The following is a 12,958-nucleotide window of genomic DNA, read 5'->3' as shown; positions in this document are numbered from 1 at the left end:
TGTCTTTAGCCTCTATGGGTATGTCCACACAGCAAAGAAAAACCTGTGGTTGACCCATGCCAGCCACCTCTGGCTTGGGCTGCGGGGATGTTTCATAGCTTGTGTAGGCTTCCAGGCTTGGGCTGGAACCCAGGTTCTAGGACCCTTGGAGGAGGGGGACAGGATGGTGGGGGTGTGTGTGTGTGTGTAAATGAAATAGCCCTGCAGCCAGAGTCCCGTGAGCCTGAGTTTTTCTTTGCTGTGTAGACATAACATTAGGTTGCAAAGTAAACCTGTGAAGAAAATACCAGTTGTTTCATTGATGTCTGCCTGAGTCAACAGACATTCTGAAGCAATAGCTCTGAGAAGCATGAACTGCCTTATCCATTTCAATGGGTTTTTAAGTCTAAAACCTAAAAGATGACAGTTTAAATCTCAACACTCTTAATTTTTTCACTGGTGATTGTTTTAGCAGAAACAGCCAGCTAATGTGCATATCCCACAGTCCTTAATTGTTTGCTCAGCTGTCAAAGCCTTCAGCTTCTTCCTGATGCTTTCTACAATGCAGTTGTGCTGGCAATATAAAATCTTTGGCATATCAAAAAATGAAGATGTGAGGGACAGCATAAATAAACTGACTTTAACATGAACAATACTTGCATCTGAAGAAGTGAGGTTCTTACCCACGAAAGTTTATGCTCCCCAATACTTCTGTTAGTCTTAAAGGTGCCACAGGACCCTCTGTTGCTTTTTACAGATTCAAACTAACACGGCTACCCCTCTGATACATGAACAATACTAATACTGTGGCTGCTGGTACAGATTGTATAATTCAATTTCATTTTTCATTCAGTAAAAACCTACATTTTTATATTTAAATGAATCAGCTAGAGAATTTCCAGTAACCAGGAATAGTCTAGGAATTTTGCTGTGCAACTTAGGCCTAGACCGTCATGCAGTAAACAGGGCTGTGATTACCACTTATTGAATTGTGCAGTTGATGTCTATATACCATGATGATTGGTATGGTACATAGATGTTAAACCAGTTTATTACCTTACCTAAATCTCTCTCTCTCTGCCACATCTACTGACTGGCCCTTTTTTCGCCTACTGGTTCTTTAGATCGAAAGGCCCCTTCAGTAAAAGTTTCGAACTGGCCCTGGTCGGGGCCGGAAGCGCAAGATCACTCTATCCAGCCAGTCAGCGTCATCAGCAGAAGGAGGATACCTGGAACGGATAGAGGCCCTGGACTTCTGCAGAGACGGCAGCACCACCTTGAAATTTAACAAGAAAACCAAAGGGCTCATTGATGGCCTTACCAAATTCTTCACCCCCTCCCCTGATGGGCGGAAAGCTCGCGGGGAAATGGTGGACTATTCTCAGCAATATAGGATCAGGAAAAAAGGGGCACCAGAAGATCTAGCACTTCAGACTGGCCCACAGGTAAAGGATCTGTCCCCTTGCCAGTGAAGGCAGCCTCTTTTAAGCCAGGAAAGGGTTCACGGAGGTAGAAGATATTGAACAGATAAGAGCTGGTAGATGGTGGAATTTTGATCTAGAGAGTAACAGATTCAAGTGCAAAAATCAATTAGACATCATAATAGAGTGACAAGGTAGGTGAGGTAATATCTTTTATTGGACCAGTTTTCTGTTGGTGAGAGAGGACAAGCTTTTGAGCTTACACAGAGCTCTTCTTCAGGTTTGGGAAATGTACTCTGTGTCACAGCTAAATACAAGATGGGAACAGATTATTTAGCATATGTAGTTAAGACATATTTAAAGGGACTGTTCAAGGCAAAGTGGCCAGTTAACACCTTTCCAGTCATAGAGGGGACAGGGGAGGAAGTGGGGAGGGGGGGTTAAGTGGGTTATAGATTGTTGTAGTAAACCATAAATCCAGTGTCTCTGTTCAGTCCATTATTTTTTAGTATCTAGCAATGTTATGAATTTAAGCTCCCAGGTGTGTCTTTTGAAGGTGTTTACGCAGGTTCCCCCAGTTTTTTTGTTTGCTTTTTGTTTTTGTTTTCCTTTCCCTCCTATGATTGGAGAGGTATTAATGGGTCACTTCACCTTGAATGGTCCCTTGGAGTGTTTAACTGCTTATGCTAAAAATAAACAACCAAGGGAGTCCGGTGGCACCTTAAAGACTAACAGATAATCTGTTAGTCTTTAAGGTGCCACCGGACTCCTTGTTGTTTTTGTGGATAGCCAGAAGACTAACGCGGCTACCCCCGATATTTGCTTATGCTAAACAATCTGTTCCACCTTGTATTTAGCTGTGAGACCGAGTACATTTCCCAAACCCTGAAGAAGAGCTCTGTATAAGCTTGAAAGCTTGCCTCCCTCACCAACAGGGGTTTGGTCCAATAAAATATATTACATCCCCTATCTTCTGTCTCTAATATCCTGGGGCCAACACAGCTACAACAACACTGCATAGATGTCATGATTGAATAGTAGGCTGGAGAATGGAAGTGAGCTGGAGACCTTGGCTTCCTATATATATATAAAGCAAAGAAGTACTTAAATAGATAGATACAGTTCCAGTCCAAAAGGAAGGGGCTAAGGGTGGCCTGAGAAATCTGTAAAGTAATGTCAAATATTGTTTGGGAAGAATGAGTGATTCAGAGGCAGGGACTAACTTAATAGAAGTTTTCTTATAAATAGGGAGGTGGAAGTATGAAACAGAGCAACTAAAAACAAACCTGTATGATAGAAAGAACCCTTGTGAGTTTCTTTTGTGTGGCATAGGCCACCTGTAGAAGGTCTGTACTGTTCTGGAATGTGAGGAGATCCTGCTTTGAGCAGTCCTGAACACCATTATATGCCACTAGATGGCACTCTGGAGAACATTAACTCCCCTCACTCGGTCTCCAAGTTTCAAGCACTTTTTTCAGCTAAAGAATGCAGTCTGGATTGCAAATCAAGTGACAGTTTTTTATGCTCTTTTCAGTCTTGTGTAATTTCCTATAATTATATGTCAAGTAATATCCCCTTTTCCAAAGCACCAGAAAACCAATAAGATGATTAATCACTTAGTCATTGATTACTTTACTTCCCTTGTACAACCAGTAGATAATATTCAGCAATGCCATGCAGGAAATCTCTCTTTAGCAATAATTATTAATATGGATACAGTTTTGTCACAGTAAAATTAAGCAAAATTCACAGAACAATCATGGGGGGCAGGGGGGAAAAGGACAAAATCAGGGTATGGTCCCAGCAGGGCTGAAGACGAAGCCAGAGCCTCACTATGCACGGGGCTGACAGCCAGAGCTGAAAAAGTTATGGAAATCTGTTAAAGTCATGGAATTTGTGACCTCTGTGACCAAATTGTATCCTTAATTATGAACATCAGACTGGTTGTCTTTGGAAGTGTAAAATGGGCACTTGATGGTTGTGGGATGGGATGAGTGCAGTAATCTCCACCACTCTCAAATAATCCCCAGCAAGCAGATTTAAATTGCTGATGTGGCTGCAGAGATGGTTACTTGAATATTGAACCGAGAATGTTGTGGCTCTTTGGAGTTCAAATGCCTTCTCTGGTGCTGGTGAAAAGATGGGAAAAGGTGCTTTCTGCAAAATGCAAGCCTTACAGCTTTCACTCAGATTTTTCATGTAGTGAAATATTGAGGGGTGTATAGCTCAGTCTGTTTTGGGAGGCGCAGAGAAAGCCCATGTTTGGCTGACTGGATCCCTGCTTACCAGAAATAGGCAGTAAGCCATATGTAATTTCCTTTGTTTCTAAATTCTCATTGTGTGCACGTCACTATAATAACATGAAAGCTTAAGAGACCAGCTATTTAACCAGGTCCAGTATGTTTGCATTATCTCTTTCAGGGCCATCAATCCAGAACTATCTATTCTGGTATGGTCTCAAACAAAAACATACCCATCAGAAACGTGGCAAAGAGACTAAGGCTATGTCTACACTAGAAACCTTACAGCAGCACAGCTGTACCGCTGCAGCTGCGCCACTGTAAAGTCTCCCGTGTAGCCACCCTAAGCTAACCAGAGAGAGCTCTCTGGTCGGCATAATTAAACCACCCCCAACGAGCGGCGGTAACTATATCAGCGGGAGAGCATCTCCTGTCAACTTAGCTCTGTCCACGTCAGTGCTTCTGTCAGTGTAACTTATGTTGATCAGGGGTGTCTTTTTTCACACCCCTGAGCGACATAAGTTTTACTGACAAAAGTCCTAGTGTAGACATAGCCTAAATGCAGTTGTCTCTTCTTACTAGAGGAAAAGAATGCACTTATAGCTTTGCTAATGATCAGTGAGAAATTTCTCTCTTATTCACAGACAATCAGGATGGCTGGGATGGAAAACAGGAAAATGAGGAGCGGCTTCTTGGTAGCCAGGATGTCATGACCGAAAAAGATATGGAGTTGTTCCGAGATATTCAGGAGCAAGCGCTGCAGGTAAAGTCAAATTATTAGTGTCTGGGAAATCTTAAACCTGTGCTATAAATAAAAACATGGAGAAAAAGAACTCCTACTGAATCCTGTCAGAGCAGCTAATTGCCCCTTTCTGAGAGGATGTATAGTAATGGGTAGTTGATTCAAAGAGGATGAAAGCTGTGGCTGATTAGCTTCACAAACTGCAAAAAATTCATGAGAAGAAGAGGTTTATGTTCTAAAATAATGTATGTTATAGTTATACTATTGTTTATCATGCACCTTTGACCATCTTACTTGTCCTCTGTCCAGTCACTAATGCACACCCCCTGAGACTTATTCTAACATTCTAAGATCCAGCAATCATTAAAAAAAAACCAACAATCACCTGCAAGGTAAATGTTCTCTTCCGCAAATAAGGAAGCCCTCCCTTCCACTCAAACACTCTCCCCCCCCCCCCCCCCAAAGCAAACAACAAAACACCCACAGAAAACAAAACAAAAAAGCCTCTGCCTGAAGCCCAACATGGTCAGGATTCAGCTGTAGTCCAGTGACCACATTTTTGATAAAATCTGATATTTCAGATTTTGCAATGCAGGAATCTGAAATATTTTGCCATTGAAAAGGAGAGATCATCATAGCTTCTAGCTTTGGAAGATTTTGAGATATTGGACTTAAAAATCATTACATTTTTATTGTTGTATGTAGTGTAGGTGTAGCCATGTTGGTCTCAGGATATGAGAGAGACAAGGTGGATGAGATAATGTCTTTTATTGGACCGACTTTTGTTAGTGAGAGAGCCAAGCTTTCGTGCTTACATAGAGCTTCTGAAGAAAAGTTTGTGTGTAAGCTCAAAAGCTTGTTCTTCTCACCATCAGAAGTAGGTCCAATAAAAGATATTACCTCACCCACCTTGTCTCTCCAATTATATTTTTAGGTATTTTTGGTCAAACTGAGAAAGATCCCATGCAGAGTGAGTGAGAGACTGATCTAAAAAAATATAAACAGTGTCTTTTTTACTCTGTAAAACTATCTTTGTGTGGAATATCTGTGAACATTTTAGTAGTATTTTTTTCCTGCATGTCCCCTTAATCATTCTTTGCAAAGTTTCAGAGATCTGGGCCTAAGGAAATAGAAAATTTATACTTAAGTGCTTTGGGGGTTTGTATCTGTCTGGCACTGCCCTGCCCCATCTGATTAGTTCAGTACCTCTGTCCATATATGCTGTTTGTCTGTAACTGAATGTAGTGCAGTTATTCCTATAGCATCATTAGTAAGGCTATGTTTTAGTCATGGGTATTTTTAGTAAAAGTCATGGACAGGTCACAGGCAGTAAACAAAAATTCATAGCCCGTGACCTGTCCATGACTTGTACTATATACCCCTGACTAAATCTTGAGTACTCTCGGGGTGAGCGACCCGGGGGTACTCCTATTGTGGGTGGGGGGGTGGGGAGAAAGGAGGGTTGGCAGGGACAGCAGGCTCCCTACCTGGCTCCGCACGGCTCCCTGGAAGTAGCGTCATGCCCCTCAGCTCCAAGGTGGAGGCGTGGCCAGGGGGCCTCAGCACATTGCCCCCACCCTGAGTGCCGGCTCCGCAGCTCCCATTGGCCATGGTTCCTGGGAGTGCTGCGGGGATGGCACCTGCGGACGTAGGCAGCACACGGAGCCACCTGGCTGCCCCTCTGCCTAGGAGCCGAGGGACATGTTGCCGCTTCCGGGGAGCCCCCCGAGGTAAGCGCCGTCTGGAGCCCTCATCCCCTCCTGTGCCCCAATCCACTGACCCAGCCCTGAGCCCCCTCCCACAGCCAAACTCCTGCTGCTGCTCGGGGAGCGTGGCCCGAGACTGCCCCAGCAGTGGCCGGTGCGTCTGGCCCAGGGTGATGATAGAATCATAGAACTGAAGGGCTGAAAGGGACCTTGAGAAGTCAACAAATCTAGCCCCTTGCACTGAGGCAGGACCAAGTACACCTACACCATCTGTGACAGGTGTTTGTCCAACTTGTTCTTAAAAACCCTCCAATGATGGGGATTCTGCAACCTTTTTTGGAAACCTGTTCCAGAGATTAACTATCCTTAGAAAGTGCTGCCTAATGTCTAACCTAAATCACCCTTGCTGCAGATTCAGCCTATTAGTTCTTGTCCTACCTTCAGTGGACATGGAGAACAATTGATCCCCACTCTCTTATAACAGCCCTTAACATACCCATAGACTGTTATCAGGTCCACCTCAGTCATCTTTTCTCAAGAATAAATATGCCTAATTTTTTTTAACCTTTCCTTATAGGTCAGGTTTTCTAAGCCTTTTATAGTTTTTGTTGCTCTCCTCTGGACTCTCTCCAGTTTGTCCATATCTTTCCTAAAGTGTGGTGCCTGGTATTGGACCCAGTACTCCAACTGAGGCCTCACCAGTGCCAAGTAGAGCAGGACAATTACCTCCTGTGTCTTATGTTTATTCCTGTTAATGCTTCCCAAAATATTAGCCTTTTTCACAACTGCATCACATTAACTTATATTCACTGTAACCACCTGATCCTTTTCAATAGTACTGTCATGCCAGTTATTCCCCATTTTGTAGTTGTGCATATGATTTTTCCTTCCTAAGGCCTGGTCTACACTAGGCGTTTATGTCGAAGTTAGCGCCGTTAAATCGAATTAACCCTGCACCCGTCCACACTGCGACGCTATTTAGTTCGACATAGAGGTCTCTTTAATTCGACTTCTGTACTCCTCCCCGACGAGGGGAGTAGCGCTAAATTCGACATGGCCATGTCGAATTAGGCTAGGTGTGGATGGAAATCGACGCTAATAGCTCCGGGAGCTATCCCACAGTGCACCACTCTGTTGACGCTCTGGACAGCAGTGCGAGCTCGGATGCTCTGACCAGCCACACAGGAAAAGCCCCGGGAAAATTTGAATTTGAATTCCTTTTCCTGTCTGGCCAGTTTGAATCTCATTTCCTGTCTGGACATCGTGGCGAGCACAGCAGCACTGGCAACGATGCAGAGCTCTCCAGCAGTGATGGCCGTGCAGTCTGGGAATAGAAAGAGAGCCCCAGCATGGACTGATCGTGAAGTCTTGGATCTCATCGCTGTGTGGGGCGATGAGTCCGTGCTTTCCGAGCTGCGATCCAAAAGAAGGAATGCAAAGATCTACGAGAAGATCTCTAAAGACATGGCAGAGAGAGGATACAGCCGGGATGCAACGCAGTGCCGCGTGAAAATCAAGGAGCTGAGACAAGGCTACCAGAAGACCAAAGAGGCAAACGGACGCTCCGGATCCCATCCCCAGACATCCCGTTTCTACGAGGCACTGCATTCCATCCTCGGTGCTGCCGCCACCACTACCCCACCAGTGACCGTGGACTCTGAGGATGGGATACTGTCCACGGCCGGTTCCTCGGACATGTTAGGGGACGGGGAAGATGAGGAAGGAGATGAGGAGGGCGAGGCAGTCGGCAGCTCTCACAACGCTGATTTCCCCGACAGCCAGGATCTCTTCATCACCCTTACAGAGATCCCCTACGAAGCGTCCCCAGCCGTTACCCCGGACACAGAATCTGGTGAAGGATCAGCCAGTAAGTGTTGTAAACATCTAAACATTTATTTTTAACAAAACAGGAATATTAACAATTAAAAGAATGGGTTGTTCATGATTAGTGTGCCCTAGGCGCTTAACGGTTTAGTAAGGGGCAGTGCAAGTTTTGAAAAGAAATCTAGCAATGTCCGGTTTTCAGTGATTGTCCTGCACAAGCCGCTCTACTGTTTATTCCCTGCTACTGCAGCTACAGTAAAATGCGGTCTATGTGTCCGGGGATAGAGCAGTAATCCTCCTGGGACATCTCGATGAAGCTCTCCTGGAGGTAACTTGAAAGCCGTTGCATGAGGTTCTTGGGGAGAGCGGCCTTATTGGGTCCTCCGAAGTACGACACGTTGCCGCGCCACGAGATTATCAAGTACTCGGGGATCATTGCTCTGCACAGCAGGGTGGCATACGGCCCTGGTCTTTGGAGGCTTTCCCGGAGCATTCTCTCTTTGTCGCTCTCGGAGATCCTCATCAGGGTGATGTCGGCCATGGTGACCTGCTTTTAATTAGGTAGGGGAATGTTAGTGTTGGGACTGCTTTCCCGTTCCTTTACAGAACTGTAACCGCTGGTTTGCAGCCACGCGGTGGAGGCGGGAGAGGGGCAGCCGAAAGGGATCGTTCCCGGGGACAGCCGCGAGGGGGTGGGACAGGGGCAGAGTTCCCGCTTGCCGGATTGCTGGCAGCAGGGACTGACATTGATTTAAATGTGAAATGAGGCCAGTGGTAATATAAAAGTTTTAAACTGCCACAAGTGTACGGCTTACCATGTCTGCCTGCAACAGAAATTCCGTTGTGCTGCCTCGCTTCTCAAATGTGCTGTTCAAGACCCCAGGCACTGAATGCGAAGGCCGAGAATTCGACCTTGTGCTGAGTGCGCATGTGAAAGGTGCTGTGCATGGTCTTGTTCACAGAGAAAGACTATGTTCTTTGTTCACAACTACATTTATCTTTCTGAGGAATTCACTCCCTTTTTCCCATTTCCACAGCCCCGTCTGCGACTGTCTCACAACCTAGCCTGGAATCACACTCCCAGAGGCTAGCGCGGATTAGGCGTAGGAAGAAGAGGACACGGGAGGACATGTTCTCTGAGCTTATGGCCTGTTCCCAAGCCCAGGCAGCACAGCAGACCCAGTGGCGGGAGAACTTGACCCGAATGCACCAAGCCAACATGGATCGGGAGGAGAGGTGGCGGCAGGAAGACCAGCAGGCGACTCAAACGCTGCTTGGACTACTGAGGGAGCAAACGGACACGCTCCGGCGCCTTGTGGTTGTTCTGCAGAAATGGAGGCAGGAGGACAGAGCCCTGCTGCAGTCCATCTCTAACCGCCCTCCCCCGCCACCAAGTCCCATACCCACCTCACCCAAAGTGCAAAGAAGGAGAGGCGGCAGAGTCCCTGCTAAGTCTCACTCCACCCCTGCAGAGAGCTCTAGTAGCAGAAGGCTCTCATTTCCCAAAATTTGAAAAGTTCTTTCCTTCCCGCCTGACACAAGCCCCCGTCCAAGTTTCACCTCCCAATGCCATGTGTAGTTGATAATAAAAAATTCGTTTCTGTTAACTACTGTTTCAATCATGTTCTTTTGGAGGAGGAGGGGAAAGGGGGTTGGTAATTGGACAGGACAGTCTCCTTTGGCAGGGTACATAGTCGGGGGCAGGCACAGCAGCAGGGCACATACACAGTGCAGTGATGCAGTGACTAGTTGCTCCGGTTAGTCTGGGAGGTTGTTTTGATGTAATGTTGGGGGGGGGGTGGGTTGCTCTGTGACTTTGTGGCGGGGGAGGGCAGTTACAGATCTTAAGCGCCGGTCCTTAGGCAGGATCACAGAGCCACACAGCATGGGATCTGTAACCGTCCTCCCCCTGCCACAAAGTCAAATAGACCCCCCATACACACAGTCCCGATCAGGAGGGTTGACAGGCTCCGTTGAAACAAGCATCCCACCACAGCGGAGCCTGTCAATCCTTGAGTTTAGAAGCTGCATTCGCGTCACAACACTACACCCGCCCCGCACCACAGTCTGCGTCCCAGTTTTAAAAAATTCCCGCGAAAACAGTATTAAAGAAAACGGTGTGCTTTAACAAAGTAGAACTATTTTTATTTCGACACGTGTGTTGGAGGGGGGGTGAAGGGGGTATGTAACTGGATAGGCTAGTCAACATTACCTGGGTAAAGAAACGGGGGCAGGTTTAGCTTCTCAGTACACAAACTATAAAGTCACAGGTTACCCTGCTCACTCAGGAACTTTGCTTTCAAAGCCTCCCGGATGCACAGCGCTTCCCGCTGGTCTCTTCTAATCGCCCGGCTGTCTGGCTGTGAGTAATCACCAGCCAGGCTATTTTCCTCAACCTCCCACCCCGCCATAAAGGTCTCCCCCTTGCTCTCACAGAGATTGTGGAGCACACAGCAAGCTGCTATAACAATGGGGATATTGGTTTCGCTGAGATCACAGCGAGTCAGTAAGCTTCTCCATCTCCCCTTGAGACGGCCAAAAGCACACTCCACCACCATTCTGCACTTGCTCAGCCGGTAGTTGAAGAGTTCTTTTTCAGTGTCCAGGGCGCCAGTATAGGGCTTCATGAGCCAGGGCATTAGCGGGTAGGCTGGGTCCCCGAGGATGACTATAGGCATCTCCACATCCCCAACAGTTATTTTGTGGTCCGGGAAGTAAATACCTTGTTGCAGCCGTCTAAACAGACCAGAGTTCCTGAAAACACGAGCGTCATGAACCTTGCCCGGCCATCCCACGTAGATGTTGGTAAAACGTCCCCTGTGGTCCACCAGTGCTTGCAGCACCATGGAAAAGTATCCCTTTCGGTTAATGTACTGGGTGGCCTGGTGGTCCGGTGCCAGGATAGGGATGTGAGTTCCATCTATGGCCCCACCGCAGTTTGGGAATCCCATCGCTGCGAAGCCATCTATGATCGCCTCCACGTTTCCCAGGGTCACTACCTTTGGCAGCAGTACATCAACGATTGCCTTCGCTACTTGCATCACAACAACCCCCACGGTAGATTTGCCCACCCCAAACTGGTTCGCGACTGACCGGTAGCTGTCTGGCGTTGCAAGCTTCCACAGGGCTATGGCCACTCGCTTCTGTACACTCAGTGCAGCTCGCAACCGGGTGTCACTGCGCTTCAGGGCAGGGGACAGCAACTCACAAAGTTCCAGGAAAGTTCCCTTCCGCATGCGAAAGTTTCGCAGCCACTGGGATTCATCCCAGTCCTGCAGCACTATGCGGTCCCACCACTCAGTGCTTGTTTCCCGTGCCCAGAATCGCCGTTCCACGGCATCAACATGACCCATTGCCACTGTGATGTCCTCGGCGCTGGGTCGCCTGCTTTCTGACAGGTCTGTGCTACTCTCAGACTTCAGGACATCACCGCGGTGCCGTAGCCTCCTCGCCTGACTTTTCTGCATCTGCCTCAGGGAAACCTTTATGATAAGCTGCGAGACGTTGAGAGCGGCCACAACTGCAGCGATGGTCGCAGCGGGCTCCATGCTCGGAGTACAGTGGCGTCCACGCTGTCAATGACTGGAAAAGCGCGCGAACTGTTTTCCCGCCGGCGCTTTCAGGGAGGGAGGGCGGGAGTGATGGACGGATGACGACAGTTTCCCAAAAGCACCCTCGACTCATTTTGTTACCCAGAAGGCATTGCCGGCTACACCCAGAATTCCAATGGGCAGAGGGGACTGCGGGAACTGTGGGATAGCTGACCACAGTGCACCGCTTCGAATGTCGACGCTATCACCGTTAGTGTGGACGCACAAAGTCGAATTACTGTCCTTAGTGTGGACACACACGTTCGACTTTGCAATATCGATTACAAAAATTCGATGCAAGTAAAATCGAACTACTCTCGTAGTGTAGACAAGGCCTGAGTGAAGTACTTTGAACTTGTCTGTATTGAATTTCATCTTGTTGATTTCAGATCAGTTCTCCAATTTGTCAAGGTTGTTTTGAATTCTAATCCTGTCTTTCAAACTGCTTGCAACCCCTCCCATCTTATCTGAAAATGTTATAAGCATACTCTCCATTCCATTATCCCAGTAATTAATTAATAGATTGAATAATATTGGACCCAGGACTTACCCTTGTGGTGGGACTCCACTAAATACGCCCTCACAGTTTGACAATGAATAGTTGAGAACTACTTTTTCAGTACAGTCTTTAAACCAGTTGTGTACCCACTTTCTAGTAATTTCATCTAGACTACATTTCCCTAGTTTGCTTATGAGAATGTCATGTTGGACTGTGTCAAAAACCTTACTAAAATCAAGATGTATCACATCTACTGCTTTCCCTGCTATTCAGTGGGCCAGTAACCTTGTCAAAGAAGGAAATTAAGTTGATTTGATATGATTTGCTCTAGCCAAGTCCATGCTGGCTATTTCTTATAACCTTGGTATCCTCCAGGTGCTTACAAATTGATTGATTAATAATTTGTTCCAGTAACTTTCCAGTTATCAAAGTTATGCTGACTGTTATATAATTCCCTGGGTCCTCTTTGTTCCCCTTTTTAAAGATACGTACTATGTTTGCCCGTCTCCCGTCCTCTTAGCTGTCATCCATCCTCCATGGATTCTTGAACAGTTCTAAAATTGCTTCAGCTAGTTCCTTAAGTATCCTATGATGAATTTTATCAGGCCTTACCAACTTGAATACATCTATCTTATCTAAATATTATTTAACCTGTTGTTTTCCTACTTTGGCTTTTATTCCTTCCCCCTGTTGTTAATATTGATTGTGTTAAGTATGTGGTCATCATTCACTTTTTTTAGTGAAGACTGAAGCAAAATAGACAGTAAACACCTCAGCCTTCCTAATGTCATAGGTTATTAGCTCTCCTTCCCTGTTAAGCAGAGGATCTGTACTTTCCTTTGTCTTACTCCTGCTCTTAATGTATTTAAAGAACCTCTTCGTATTGCCTTTTATCTCTCTTGTTTAGGTATAACTCATTTTGTGCTTTAATCTTTCTGATTTTCTCTCTACATACTT

General features: G+C 46.4%; 2 protein-coding genes across 2 annotated transcripts in view; both read left to right on the top strand.

Annotated features, from left to right (window-relative positions):
• The window catches only part of KAT6A (lysine acetyltransferase 6A), an 83,695-nt gene that overhangs the window by 39,723 nt on the left and 31,014 nt on the right, over positions 1-12,958 (top strand). The window contains 4 exon segments of the mRNA XM_065584788.1: positions 1,104-1,122; positions 1,125-1,379; positions 1,382-1,424; positions 4,285-4,403. Coding sequence (XP_065440860.1) covers positions 1,104-1,122; positions 1,125-1,379; positions 1,382-1,424; positions 4,285-4,403 — 436 coding nt within the window.
• Positions 7,233-9,571, top strand: LOC135981594 (uncharacterized). The gene is made up of 2 exons (XM_065584789.1): positions 7,233-7,955; positions 8,950-9,571. Exons 1-2 carry the CDS (start codon positions 7,379-7,381, stop codon positions 9,423-9,425), a joined length of 1,053 nt encoding a protein of 350 aa, XP_065440861.1. The 5' UTR covers positions 7,233-7,378; the 3' UTR covers positions 9,426-9,571.

This window comes from Chrysemys picta, chromosome 2, assembly GCF_011386835.1.
Source record: "Chrysemys picta bellii isolate R12L10 chromosome 2, ASM1138683v2, whole genome shotgun sequence".
Taxonomy (NCBI): domain Eukaryota; kingdom Metazoa; phylum Chordata; order Testudines; family Emydidae; genus Chrysemys; species Chrysemys picta.
Note: the sequence above shows the minus strand (reverse complement) of the source record. Positions and strands in the feature narration are given on the sequence as shown.